At 43.6% G+C, this 13,556-nt stretch overlaps 1 protein-coding gene across 3 annotated transcripts in view; it reads left to right on the forward strand.

The window, feature by feature from the left end:
* Positions 1-13,556, forward strand: part of DNMBP (dynamin binding protein) — a 938,987-nt gene that overhangs the window by 872,731 nt on the left and 52,700 nt on the right. For all 3 annotated transcript variants that reach the window (XM_069611517.1, XM_069611518.1, XM_069611519.1), the window contains one exon: positions 6,207-6,224. In XM_069611517.1, the coding sequence (XP_069467618.1) occupies positions 6,207-6,224 (18 nt within the window). The remainder of the gene's footprint in view (positions 1-6,206; positions 6,225-13,556) is intronic.

Genomic DNA, 13,556 nt, shown 5'->3' on the forward strand with positions numbered 1-13,556 from the left:
AGAAATAGGGTGTCGCCTTGATGGTGCGAGTTTGAGTCAGAAAATCCTCCCCTTGTCCCTTGGACACAATCTACTTTTGGTACAATACATATTTACATGTGTGCAATCTCTATAACAATCATATATACAGTTTACATATTTTGTGCAGCATCTACTCCTCCAAACCTCGTAGCTTTAGGATCTTGTGTCTGCTTTTGACAGAATTTTGCCCTTTTTTTCCGGAACACAAATCCAGTTTATCAGAAAATTTGTACCAATGTGCGCATTGATTATGGGCATAAGTGTATGGCGTTTCATGCTTTTGGCATAAATATATTTGGTGTAAACCCATATTTTCTGCGGTTACTTCCCAGAACTTCTCAGAGTTCTGGTGCCTCTTAAAACGTGCCGCCAAAAATTATATTCACAAATCTGTTGACATATTTTTCAGAATTTTACACAGTAATTTATCAGTCTTTTTGAAAATGTGCTTTTGGCCTTTGTTAAGCAACAAATTGTGGTTTGTCTCCGCCTCCTTCTTCTCCTGGCAGCTCAGAAGCAGTCCCCTCCCAGTTCCTTCTGGGAGAGGCCATTTATGACTCTTCACACTTCGTATTTCCTTTCAGCCAGAGGATGTCCATTGTCCCTTCCCCTGCAGCCCCAAATTCTCCTCCCCTTATCTAATCATCACAGAAGTGTGATTTCCTGGTGGAGTGAAGCAGAAGGGAGATGCCTGGCCTCTGTGGGGGAAGCTGTTGGACTGGTTTGATTGCTTTTAGGCAGGCTTAATTTCAATGTCATTCTGTTACATTTTTTTTCTTTGTTTAAAACATACTTGTAATTTCAAAACAAGCAGCTAGAACACTTATTCCAGCTTCTAAACCATTGGATTAAATAGTTACAACCCAGGTTACTCTCAATAACAGGTCAATTCGTTTTTAGACATTAGATTTCAGTTGTACAAGTTTAAATTCTGTCATGCAGGCTTCTGACAGATGTCAAACAGGCGGCCGAGGGTACTGCGCCCAGATTTTGACAGACAGGCACATTTTTGCTGTGAATGTTTTGATGACAAATTAAGCTTTTCAGGACATTGTATGTTCATAATGATTTCTTGAACTAACTGAATTGTAGCACCCAGCAAGAATATTGGATGTTTGCAGGTGTTTTGTGCCGGCATTCTGCGGTTTCAGCATCCAAGAAAAAGGATTTAAAAGCAAGATTTTGGATTTCTTTCAGCAAAGCACTGCTTTTCCGTCTGGGCTCTATTTTCACTTGTTGTGAAGCCCAGTGCCATGTGTCAGGAGTGAGATCTCCGTTCCACCACTGACAACATGCATGGTAGGTTTGGCAGCCATCTTTTCGCGTTGTAAATCACGATTTCCATAGGTTTCGGCACGGACAAGGGTTTTGCGGCCATTTTGATAGTTCTGGCACCATCGGAACACAGGGATGCTGTGGGGCAGGGCATAAGTGGGTTAATGCTTCCCACAAAGTGGACGAAAAACGAAATGGCGTGTCCACCTCATCCTGAAGATGGTACTTTCCAAGCTTCCTAGTGAAATCCCTCAAAATACATATTAACAAAAAAAGGCAAAGGCAGTGGGTCTGCATATTTTCTTTGCCTGCGGCGTAAGGCAATAACAATAATATCAAAATAGAAAACCGCTTTAATGCCCCACCAAGCAGAAAGATGAAGCATGCTTTTACAGGCATCATTCTCATGTCTCTGCCATACGTGGGCAGCTTTGCTTAGTCCTGCAAAAGAGCCACATCCAACTTAGCTTTCCCTATAATGCACACGTGTCTGCATGACAAGGCAGTTGATTGGCACCAGGGCCCCTCTCAGATATGTATCTATAAGAGCTCTGGCAGCAGCAAAAGCTCTATCCGTGCTTATGAGAAAGCGTCCACTGTGACTGGCACTCTGACGATTCACTATTGCATTTTTTAGCATGATCCTCACTTCTTGAAAATATCTAACTTAACACTGTTCGTTTTATTTCTGTATCCTGGTGGACCCTCTGCTTTCCTCCTTCTCTCAAAATGTGTATGCCACTCATGAACACCTATAAAAACAATTGTGTTTGGGCATATGATATCGAGGGGCCTGAGCTCTTTGTCGTTTACAGCTCCTTTGGAGAATGAGGAAGTGGTCATTTTCAGATGCATGCACAGACTTCTGTGTACTTAAAATATTACTTTGTCAATTGCATGAATTCTCTTTGCAAACACGCACTTGTGCCAAGAATTGGCTTATCCGACTTTCAGTAGCTCGCTCTGTTCTTCCTTGTCTGCAGTCTGCTTCAGACCCAACCCTTCTGGTAAAAGGCCCTTCCCTAATTCACTTGCAAAGGAGAGGTCTATGCCAAAGGCACCCTTTCAGTGCGCATTGTTTAGAAATAAGTGTGTTCTGCTGGGCTCGGGTACCGAGCGGGGAAAGCATCCCATTTATGTTGAATCTGGAGTGACTCGCTGCTCACTGAATTTTAGGATTTTCTAAACCGGGTTAGTCCTCCATGATCAGTGTGGAGCATTTGTCAACGAGGGACATGATCGTGTTCCAGTCACTGCACACATCTTTCAGGCACTTCCCTGAGTTCGGTATAAGGGCTGGCAACTTTCTATTTACCACCCTCACTGGTCCCACAATGCATCATTGTTCCTTTGCTTAGCTTTTTGAAGTCTTCAGAACTTCCTGGAAAGCACATTTTGTTGGGTTGCAGCCCTCTGTGTATTCTTAACCATCATATCCACTGACAAGGCCTCTGTCTTCCTCGGTCTCCCTCTGTCTCAGAGGAATGGATCGCTGCATGGGGTAAACATTTATTATTTACCTCCTGCCAGTAAATATCCAATGCGACCTCGAACTTGTTATAAGGTGGTACTTTAAAAATGAAAGTCATTTAAGATGTCACATTTTATTACCGTTACCACCATACTCCTAATGAGGCCACCTGCCAGCATTTGAAAGCCTTAGATTGTCGATTTTTAGCAATACATTGATGCTAGTACTTCTGTCTCTGAAAGTGAGCTCTGTTAATCGGACTCACTTTCATAAATTCTCCACACCAAACAGCTAGTGTGCCATGTACCTGGTGTGGTTGTCTGAAACCCCCAGCAGTTGTCCTGCAGTAGCATCAGGGCAGGTTCAAAGGTCACATGTACATTCCAAACATGCCAGTGGGTTACTCTGCCCAGATTGTTTTGCACTTTCATGCACATGGTAGTCTCTTTTGTGCAAACCTATTTCAATTCCATATTTATGTTGGTGGAGTTTTTGTTGCCAGTACTTCCAAGGTGGTCTCTGTTTTATTGTTCTGTGTAGAGTAAAATTGTCCATTCCTAACCTTCCAAATGTGTCTCCCCACATTGAAAGGCTGATCCCACTTGAAGTTCCTGTTCATTGCCTAGGATTGTACTACTCTGAGGTAGTTGGTGGCAGCAGCTAAATAGTCCTTTTCATAGAACATTTGTGACCTGCTGCATGGAAGCTCCAGATGTCGCTCCATTGAGGAGTCTGGCTGTTGTAACATTTTGTCTTGCTCTTTAAAACAAAAAATTAACTATTTTTTTGCATTTATCATAGCCAACAATAGATGACTTTAAAAACAAAACGCAACCAAAGAAAAACAAATTGAACCAATATGCTCCATTGTTACCCTGCTCTAGACAGCAATGTTTCATATACTCAGCTACCCCTGCATGTTTGTCCTGCGCTAGACTGTCAACATTAAATGGTGAATTGGCAAATTGGCATGCTTCTTAATCCTTAACCAGCAGTTACGTTCCTGAAAGTCATTTACTGTATTGCATTATAAACTCCTGTATCTCCTTCAAGATTCCTAGGCACAAAGCCCCCCTAGTTACTAACACGTTTGTCCATTCTGTAAACTACCACAGAACCTTTTCATAAATACTACCAGCAGAGATTGGTACATCGCACTCTCCTCAATTCACACAACGCGCAGTCTCTTAAGCAGAACCTTTGTTTGGCTTCATGCCCCAACCATGACATGGTTGTCAAATGGATTGTAGCCACTCGTTTATCTTGTTTGTCATTGTGGGAGCTGCTTTCATAAGCTACTTCATCCAGCGATGATACATGTTTCCTGATTCTGAATGATTACTGTTTGTTTGTGTTGCTCTCCTGGTGTGATTCAACAGGATTCTGGATTTCAAGGGGGCTTGCCGGGCCTCCCTAATGTCCCCTGGCGTCCCAGCCGCTAGAGGACAAGGTTTTTTGAAACTCATTCATGTGCGAGAGCTTCATGCTTTAGACAAAAGGGCCTTTTCTCCATAATGGTGACACCCGGCACCTTCGAGGCATCCCTTTTAACCAGGAGATGCTTGTGGGCCGGTATCACCATTACGGAAGAAGAAAAGGTGAGGCCTCAGGAAGCTGAGGCCTTTTTTTTTCCTAAACCCAGACACTCCTGCTCATTCGCAGGAGCCTTCAGGCTTTAGGAAAAAATGCCTCTGCTTCCAGCATCCTCACCTTTCCAGCCTTAATGGTGCTTCTGCCCCTTGCCAAGCATCTCTTTGGCTAAGAGGTGCAGCTATCATCTCGGGTGATTCCTTTAGCTAAGAGATGAAGCAATGACCAGCAAGGGGCATCACCACCATTGAGGCTGAAACATGTGGCGCTGTCCCCTGCCAGGCACCTTTTTAGTTCATAGATGCAGAAATTAGATCCCTCTCCCCCATAGGGGGAGAGGGGGCTGATCCCTACAAAGGGCTGCCTGGCAGGGGTGCCTGTAGGTCATTGATCTGGGGCTCATCGAGGGGGTGTGGCCTAATGGCGGGGAGACGCCTGCCGGTTCATAGGCCACACCCTCTTGACTAGCCCCAGCTCATTTTCCTTGCCACTTAAGGCACTGAGAGAAACCTCCTATGCAACCCCCCAAAAATATGAGCTGTTTTCTCGGTATTCTGTTTTATTGGACTCTGCACCAACTAGAGCCATTCAGAATTGCTTTGAAATCTATTTGTTTCAACGCTTGGGAGGCGCCGTCTATACTCACCCGGACGTAGATGTGTCCGCAGCTCGGAAGAACAGGATGAGTGTGCATCCTTTTGTTAATTGTAAAGGGAAGAACTGGAGTGATACCAAACCTCTGGTTAGACCAAACTCATGCGCTGCAATTATGTGATGGGATACGTTAAACTGAAACAGCCAGCACTTGTGATTGGGCCGGCTCTCGCCGGATCTGAGATCCGGCACCATATGTGTAGCCGGATCTTGGGATCTGGCCAGAATCAGAGCTGGAAAGCAAACTGTAACTTCCTCTGGTGACCACGTGCAAGGGGTCACAAGAGAAAGTTAGTCCTCAGCCACGACCCGGTTTATGTCGGATACGTGGACCCAGATTATTTATGCAATGTTTGTCAGATACCTGTATGCGACAAACATTGCATGAATAAATAAATATACAGGTATCCGACAGACATTGCATGAATAAATAAATGCCCCTGTTAACATTGAAACTATCACACACACAATGCAGACACCCAACTGCTTTCAGTGGGGAGCTGCAGGAGTTGTGTTGGTTGTGGTTCAAGTAAAAGAGAACGTTTCTTATGGAGAACAGAAATCACCATGTTTGAATAGTACCCAAGGGGGGAGTTGTTTTAATGAATATTTACTCGGCAACACTGGTCAAAGCTGTTATCCGCATAGTGAAGTAACTGATCACCAGTGCCATGAAAGTGGTTTAAAGTGGAATTGATATATAGTTTGGAAAAGAAGCAGCATGAAAGACATAACGCCGATTACAACTATTATTTTGGACATTTCCTTTGATCGGAGGTCAACTGCCAGGTCCGCCCCCCTAAACCTCGCCTCCTCGGCACAACCCCGACCCCCAAACTCCGCCCCCAGCCCTTGTGGGATCCCCCAACAATTTTTTTCCATTTCCACCACTGGACAGAGCTACGTTCTGGGTGTATTAAGTAGCTCGGCTCTTCACAATAGACCTGTTCTGAAGGGGTGTGCTGCCCTAGGATGTACCAGACACCCAGTGGATGCGAGTAAAGATGGTGGCTGTCAAGCTTTTCCCAAGCCCATGTTAATTCTTTAGTAAGATTGATCACTAACTTTCATCTATGTGTTTATTCTGTAAAACAAATAACTTCTTTAAAAATATGTTGTACTAAACTGGAATAGTGAACCTGTACTTACGATGCACTTTTTTTTCTTTTTCATGTCGTGTCCTCCTTTGCTTCAGGAGCATTTACCGCGAGTGGTAAGTATTCATACTGCTGTCCTTGCATGCGTCAAGTAAAATGCTCAATGTTGCAGACAGAGATCCACAAACCCGTTGCTGCAAGTAACGTGAAGTGGTCATGCTATGGACAGGTGGCTTAGTGTTTGGGGCTTACACGAGGAGCACTGTGATATTCCAGAGTACTTTGAAACATTCTGGCTGCCTGAATCAAGCTCATTTTTGTTTAATAAAAGGCAGTGTGCACAAAGTACTACCTGGAGGGAAAGTGGAAGCACAGCCACTGCATCGCCCTATGTTCAGTGCTTTGCCCACGTAGCCCACACTAGTCCTAATGCATACAGCTTGCACTGCTGCCGCCATTTAAAGTTGCCTTAAATGTGTGCTTGTGTAACAGAATGCCACCTGACAGCGAAATAACCCGAGCTGTTCTGGCTTTTATTAATGAAATGATGCAGGTAGCTCAGTCTCTGAAAGTGAGAACTGCTTTTCAGACCGCAGACCACCCCTCTTTTCATAGTGCTCCATGATGGAAAAGCACAGCGCACACATGACTTTGCTGAGCTTGTTTACTGACACCGCTCAGCAACTGCCTTGTGGTTTGGCAACATGGCAAACACAAAATGGCATGTACATTCCTGGCAGTAATGGTTAGAACCAAAAGTCCATCATTACAGGATCTGCTTTTAAACTGTGGGAAATTAAATGATATAATGGTGAGCTCCAGGATCTGGGGGCACATAACCAACCTAAATGTAAACCATGTCTGGTTATGCCATTGTGATCTCTGCGACTTCAAAATTATTTTGTCCAAAACCTATTGATGCCACTTTTTTATCAGCTTGGTTTCTAATAACCATCCTGGTCAGGACCCTTTGTGCATTGTTTTTGGGATAAATTCATACCCAAACGAACGGTTTGGGCTTGTTCCTAGCAAAACCTTTTTTATTCCCTGGGAAAGGGTTGTCACCGCTTAGGAGGACAGAAACTGCCCCCAGGGGTAGGGAGAGGTCTCGTGCCTCCAAGGGCAGGCTGTGCCAGGCTAAAGGAAGTCACATTATGGTGTCAGTTAATAGAGACCCATGGATGTAGGCAGCCAAATAGTGGGGGTGGAGTAGAGTATCCCAGGTCAAGGCTTTCCAGTAAATAGCTTAGATTTCCCTAGGGCTCCCAGACTTCCTTCTGTCCTCCCCATATCCTGTAGACAAAACACTCTTGAGTATTCCATCACCAAGCAAGTAGATGCTGAAACATCAGTCAGGTTTAGATAGGACCCCTACTGAAGGCTATAAGGGAATTAATGTGCTGTGGGGTGTCGAAGGGGCGGGACAGGGAAGTCCAATTCTGCAGTCAGTTTTCACATGTTTTCTTATAGTGGCATTGCATTTTTAATAGCAAAGTGGTAAGAATGCTCAGCTGATTGAGCGCCCGCTGCTGCGATCCGTGTGTGATCTGCAGATCGCAGGTGCAAATCCTGGCAATTCCTTCTTCCGAGGTTGATAAATGAGTACCAACCTCGGTTGGGATGATAATTCTATGTACATTTGTGCCATGTACATCACTATGGCGAAAGCGCTATATAAATAACAAATCATTATTAATCAAAGCATTAATGCTCCTGTGAACTGAAAGTGACTTGCATCTATTGGATGTTTGGATACTGTAGTATCGCAGCAACTGGAAATGTATAGGATCTACTTTTCACATAATGGCAATACCTGCAGCTATAATTGGCGTAATGTGGAAGTAACTGGCCATACAATGCTGAAGTGGCATATCTATGGGAGCTATTTTGTGTGTGTTTATAGTTTATTAAAAACGGTAACACATTTTTAATCATATACTTCAAAATTCTTAGTTCATCCCAAATGGCAATAAATTACTTCAGACACAACATTATAAAACAAAGATTGCAGACATTAATTAATTCAATACAATATAATACCATATATTATATACCGATCAGGACCTCCCTTTCTAACGCCCAAGATTACATTTTCCACCTATCCGGAAAATTACCACCTTCATTACTTCATTATGGTAGACTAATCGAGAAAAACACTTTGGCCCAGCTTTTTGTGTAACACTATTAAAATATTCACTGACGCAATGGTTATTGAGAGTATCCATACAAGAGCCTAGACCACATGACTTCACTGTTCAAATCCTCTAATCTCCCTATAAACTTTCCCAACCACATTTACCTAGGCCTCAGTGTAGCTCTACAGCCAATCATCCAATGTTTTAGCATTTCTGCCTTCCCTAGCTTTTTACAGAGCCGACAGTTGCTTTCTTGCCACGAGATCCCTCTTATGGGACCCCACCTTTTGTAGGGAGCCTAATCAGTTAAGACGAAAGCACATATAAATGTTAACAATATTTCACCCACAGGAATCTCAACAGAGGATTGTGTTCCCTTACATTTCCTCTGGTGTGTGGTTAGTCCCCTTTCTAGTTTGACATTCTCTGTATATGTTTCCCCATTTTACAATTTTCATTTTGTTGTACATCTTCAACGGACTTTCGTCAATAGAAGTTTGTCTGAGTCCATGTCAGCAAGAATCGTATCACGGCACTCCCCAAAATTGATCAATGCTTTGTCATAATTATTTCTTAAAGATATATTCAAATCTTCAAATAGTGAACCCGATGGTGGAACCAATATTGCCTTGTACTATGTTGTATTATTGGGTCTAACCCGGTCATATCATGGCTCCATCCATGGCATATGATGGCAGGACCCTTGTTAAAACATGGTTGATATCGAAAATATTCTTGTCTGCTTCAGTACGTACTTGGTATTTTAAAGTATTTACGTTTATTTTTATTCATTTGTTTTACGCCTGCAAGCCACTTCTGTTAATGTCACTAGGGTTGAAGAGGAACTTATAGCATCCAGGTCAAAGTTCACATGACATCAGTTGCCGTGATGCCAGTTCTGCTTTCCCTGGTATTTTGGTGAATCATCGTCCGTGGGGTAGGTGGGATTGGGGTACAGTGTCCCTCGCCTTGGTTGATTTGTCTTTGGACACTTGAAGGAGGTTTAATCTGAAAGCTGGTTGGAAGTACCTTCTGCTTCAGAGTGTTGCGGTTTATTACGCAGTCGCACTCAACTCGGGGAGTTCCTTCCCCCCAAATCAAGGTGGCACACAACAAAGCACTATTTTTATTCCGTTTGGTAAGGCCTCCAACCTGTCTCGCACCCAACCCCAACAAATACACAGTGCCTCAATGGACTAGGAACCAGGCCGGCGTGTAGAAAGAATATAGATTTATTAATTTATTCAAACCAAATTTGACAAACAGACTAACATCAGTCACCAATGCTGTCGCAACACGAGAACAAAATGACTTCCGTACTGGCACCAACACAGAGATTATATTGAGATATACAGTCACAATTTCCCACAGCGTTCTTTTCAAATCACTCACACTACAGAAAAAGAACAATTCAAAGCACCGAGTGATTGCTGATTTGGTTATAATACTTTTTCTCCCCGAAACCCCCACCCTCCAAACGTCAATTAAACTTGACCCCTCTGAATTGAAGGCAAGTGCAGAGAGTGGAAACACAATGGGAAAATCGTTTTGGGTTCTGATAGAAAAATGCATTCTTTGGAAAAAGGGATTCAAGGTGAAAACATTGTTTTTGCATTGATTACTACAGAAGCAATATGAGGGAAAGAAAATTGATGGGAAATTTTGTTTTGCCATACCTAAAAAGAACAGGCAGGGCTTTGTGGTTTAGGTCCGAGCACAATGGGAACAAAGGGGCAATTTCGTCCCTCCCCGCCCCCCACATGCAAAGGAAATACAAGGCTTCACATTGCTGATTTAAAATGAAGGGGATCAATGGGGAATTTCGTTTGCACCCTGCACACTCACTTGGCAACAGAGTTTTGGGGATTCTTTCTTTTGGATTTAGGACTCACCCCACACCCCCCTTTCTGTGCCAAAGTCAGGGGTTTTCTTGCGGAGCGGGCGGGTGCGTGGAGCAGGTGGGTGCATGGTGCGGATGAGTGCGTGGAGCGGATGAGTGAACAAAATGAATGAGAGCATGGAACAGATGAGACCGTGGAACAGATGAGTGCGTGGAGCAGTAGTAGATTGTATAAATGGATAGTAGAAAGGAGCAGATGTAGAGTGTTGAGCAGATTTAGGGTGTCGTGTCGATGTATGACTTGGCGGTGTGGAGCAGATGTAGGATGTCGAGCAGATGTAGGGTGCGGTGGTGTTGAGCCAATGTATGGTGTTTAGCAGATGTAGAGTATGGTGCTGAGCGAGTGTAGAGTGCTGAGCGAGTGCTGAGCGGGCTTAGAGTCCAGAGCAGGTGTAGAGCGTGGAGCATAGGAGCGAGTTATGGAGCAAGCAGGTGTTGTACGTGCGGGATAGAATGTTGGGAATACATGGAACGGTTGAAAGAGCATGGAAGTGATCGGTTTTGAGTGCTGAAAGGGTCGTAATGCATGGAACAATCGGAGTACATGGAATGGATGAAGCACATGGAACTATTGGAGTGGGCCCGACCTTAAACACTTAAGCTAAACCACCATATCACATCTCCACACTTACTCTCCTCTTTACACCACCACTCAACTAGAACACAGCGATACTATGACACCATTCGGTATAGCTGTTCTCATACCATCATCTGCCTCATACTCCCCATCACCCTAATTAAACACTGCTGGCTACACACCCTCCAGCCTAGGCGTTTCTCCTCAGGCCTAACGCAGCCAGAAACGGTCTGGATAAAACCTGCCAGAACGAACACATACACCTGATCCCTCAACCACCACACCTACCACTAAGAAGCAGCTATCACATGAAGGCCACACCAGCTGCACACATATCGGGTGCTCATACGCACCTTTTGCCTCTCTCTATTTTCCCTCTACTGACTTGAACTTCGGTTCCCAAGGGCGTTCAACCTTTTAGCGCCTTGAGACTATACCAATGGTACGTAAGGGCTATATAAATGCGAAATAACATAACAAATAACATAACAAATGGTCAATCAAATCTTTAGGTCTATACCGGCTTGAAACACACTGGGAGGTGCTTGTTAGTTTCGAATGCTAACAAAACACATCCCATGATTTCTATAGGGGAATTAATTGATTTACCTTATTAAATATGCTAAGGATCTAAACAGACAAACAGGTTATTTTGCTATGGGGAAATAACTAGAACAATACTTGAGAAATGAGAAGCCCTGTAGTGGGCATCGGGGAACATCAGGGCACCTCTGGGACAGCAAGGGTGTCGGACAAGGATAGTCCCCCTCTGGCTCCTCCAAGGGGTTCCAGTCAGCTTCCATGTTTCCTGGTCCCTGTCTCCAATGCAAGATTTGGGTCCTCTCTGCTTAGGTGTTTGTCGCAAGAGTTCAGCAGCAGGTTACCGCCTGGAATAAAGTGAAAAGGCCCAGTTCTGATGCAAACTGGTCTACTTACAGGGCAAATGACATCGCAAACTCATCATGATTCCCGCAGAAGGGATTGGTTAGTTCTCTCCACCCACCTCCCACCTGTGTGTTAATAGGACAAGGAGTTGAGGGGTGTAAGTTAGGAAAGCTGGCAAGGAGAAATCTTTGTCGTCCCAAACTGACATATGGGTTTGCCATGTTTAAACTCTGAAAATCTATCAACATTGTAAGTACCCTAATTTTTCAAATCTTTACATGTATGGATATATTTTTAAGAACTACATTTTAAGGCAAATAAGATGATGCTAATCTGAAGTCGGTAAACCCTCCCTATCACTTGCATCAGTGAAAAATGACACTTCATAATTCCCAAGTTAATTTTGTCCTTCACCCTCACACCAAATTTCAAATCTCTAGGAATCATGGGGCCCAAAATCACATTTTCCTTAATAACTTCTGTTCTGTTTATCACACGTTTTGGCATTGTTCAAATTAGATTACTTTCACCTTTAATATAAGTCTGGAATGCGCATTGTGGCATATACGCTGCCATTTTTTTTACAATACAATGTGTTTTTCTATTAATCAAACCCACCTTCACAGGCCTCCCTCCTTCTAGCCCCCACATTTTCTTCTCTAAGTTTCATTTAACCTTAAACATGTGACCAACCAGATGCTAGCTCATGTTTATCTTAGCCTATCCATCTTTGGCCTCCCAATGGTCCTGGCTATAGCTTTAATTCACATTGTATGGGAATTGTGACCTCAAGGTCACTTCTGTTGAACAAACAGGCAGGGATTTATCTACTTCCACTGTGGTTTCCATCAATGGGAGTGTATTTCTATGTATTTTTAAGCAATGGACCTGATTGTTGACAACCAGACATTCCTCTCCGGGACAAGCAGAGGAAAGGTCTTTGAGGTTCAAGTTTCATTTCAGTAGAAATTCCCAGCTGCATGTACAATTCTGCAATAAATAGCTTTGAATTCGCGCACATTGCATTTTACATGAAGCATTTTATAAGACATCCAGGCCTTATATCCATGTGTTTGTTTCTTTGTTTTATTCACTTATAATGCGCACCAGACCCGAAGGTAGCCGGGCGCAGCAGTACAGAAAATGCGAAGCTTAGGTTGCAGGGTGGGGTCATGGGATACATACACTGTACAAATACAAAATACAAATATAGAATGCAAAATATCACAGTAAGGCAGCAGTTGCGGTTTACATGCAGAATAAATACAAAATATGATCAAGACAGTCTATGTACAGGTACTGTGTGGGCGAAAGCTCATCGGTCAGGTGGGCAAAGTGGGTGGGACCATAAGATCATGATGAAATGTATGTTCTAGGGTGGGGTGAAGGATAAGTGGGCGCCAGTAGGCTATTTATTGGCAGTCCTTAGCAGATTGATGTAGTTATTTCTGAATTTAGGGAAGGGCTGTGCCTCGTGTAGAGGATTAGGCAATGAGTTCCATAATTGAGCTGCTTGCACCGGGAAGCTACTACCCCCCGCCTTAGATAACCTGAAACTCGGAATGATGAGGCTGTTGGCATTTGCAGTTCTGGCAGGACGCAAGTGATGTCTTTTTGTGAGTTTATTGCGGAGATAGCTTGGTGCTGCATTGTTCAGGGCTTTATGAACCAGGGATGCTACTTTAAGGTGGATTTTGTTTTGGGAGGACAACCAGTTGTTTTGACGCCTGATGTTTGAAATATGTGATCTTTTAGGTACACCAAGGGCGGCTCGTAGGGCATTGTTTTGAAGAATTTGCAGTCGGTGGGTAATGGATTTATTTTCTCCGATATAGAGGGCATTACAATAATCAAGCCTCGAAAGGATTAATGCTCTCGCTAGGATAAGGTAGTTGTTATCGGAGAGAAAATGCTTGCCTGCTCTAATGAGCTTGCATGTGTAGGCGGTGGC

Source organism: Ambystoma mexicanum, chromosome 8, assembly GCF_040938575.1.
Source record: "Ambystoma mexicanum isolate Mex_15411 chromosome 8, UKY_AmexF1_1, whole genome shotgun sequence".
In the NCBI taxonomy this organism is placed as follows: domain Eukaryota; kingdom Metazoa; phylum Chordata; class Amphibia; order Caudata; family Ambystomatidae; genus Ambystoma; species Ambystoma mexicanum.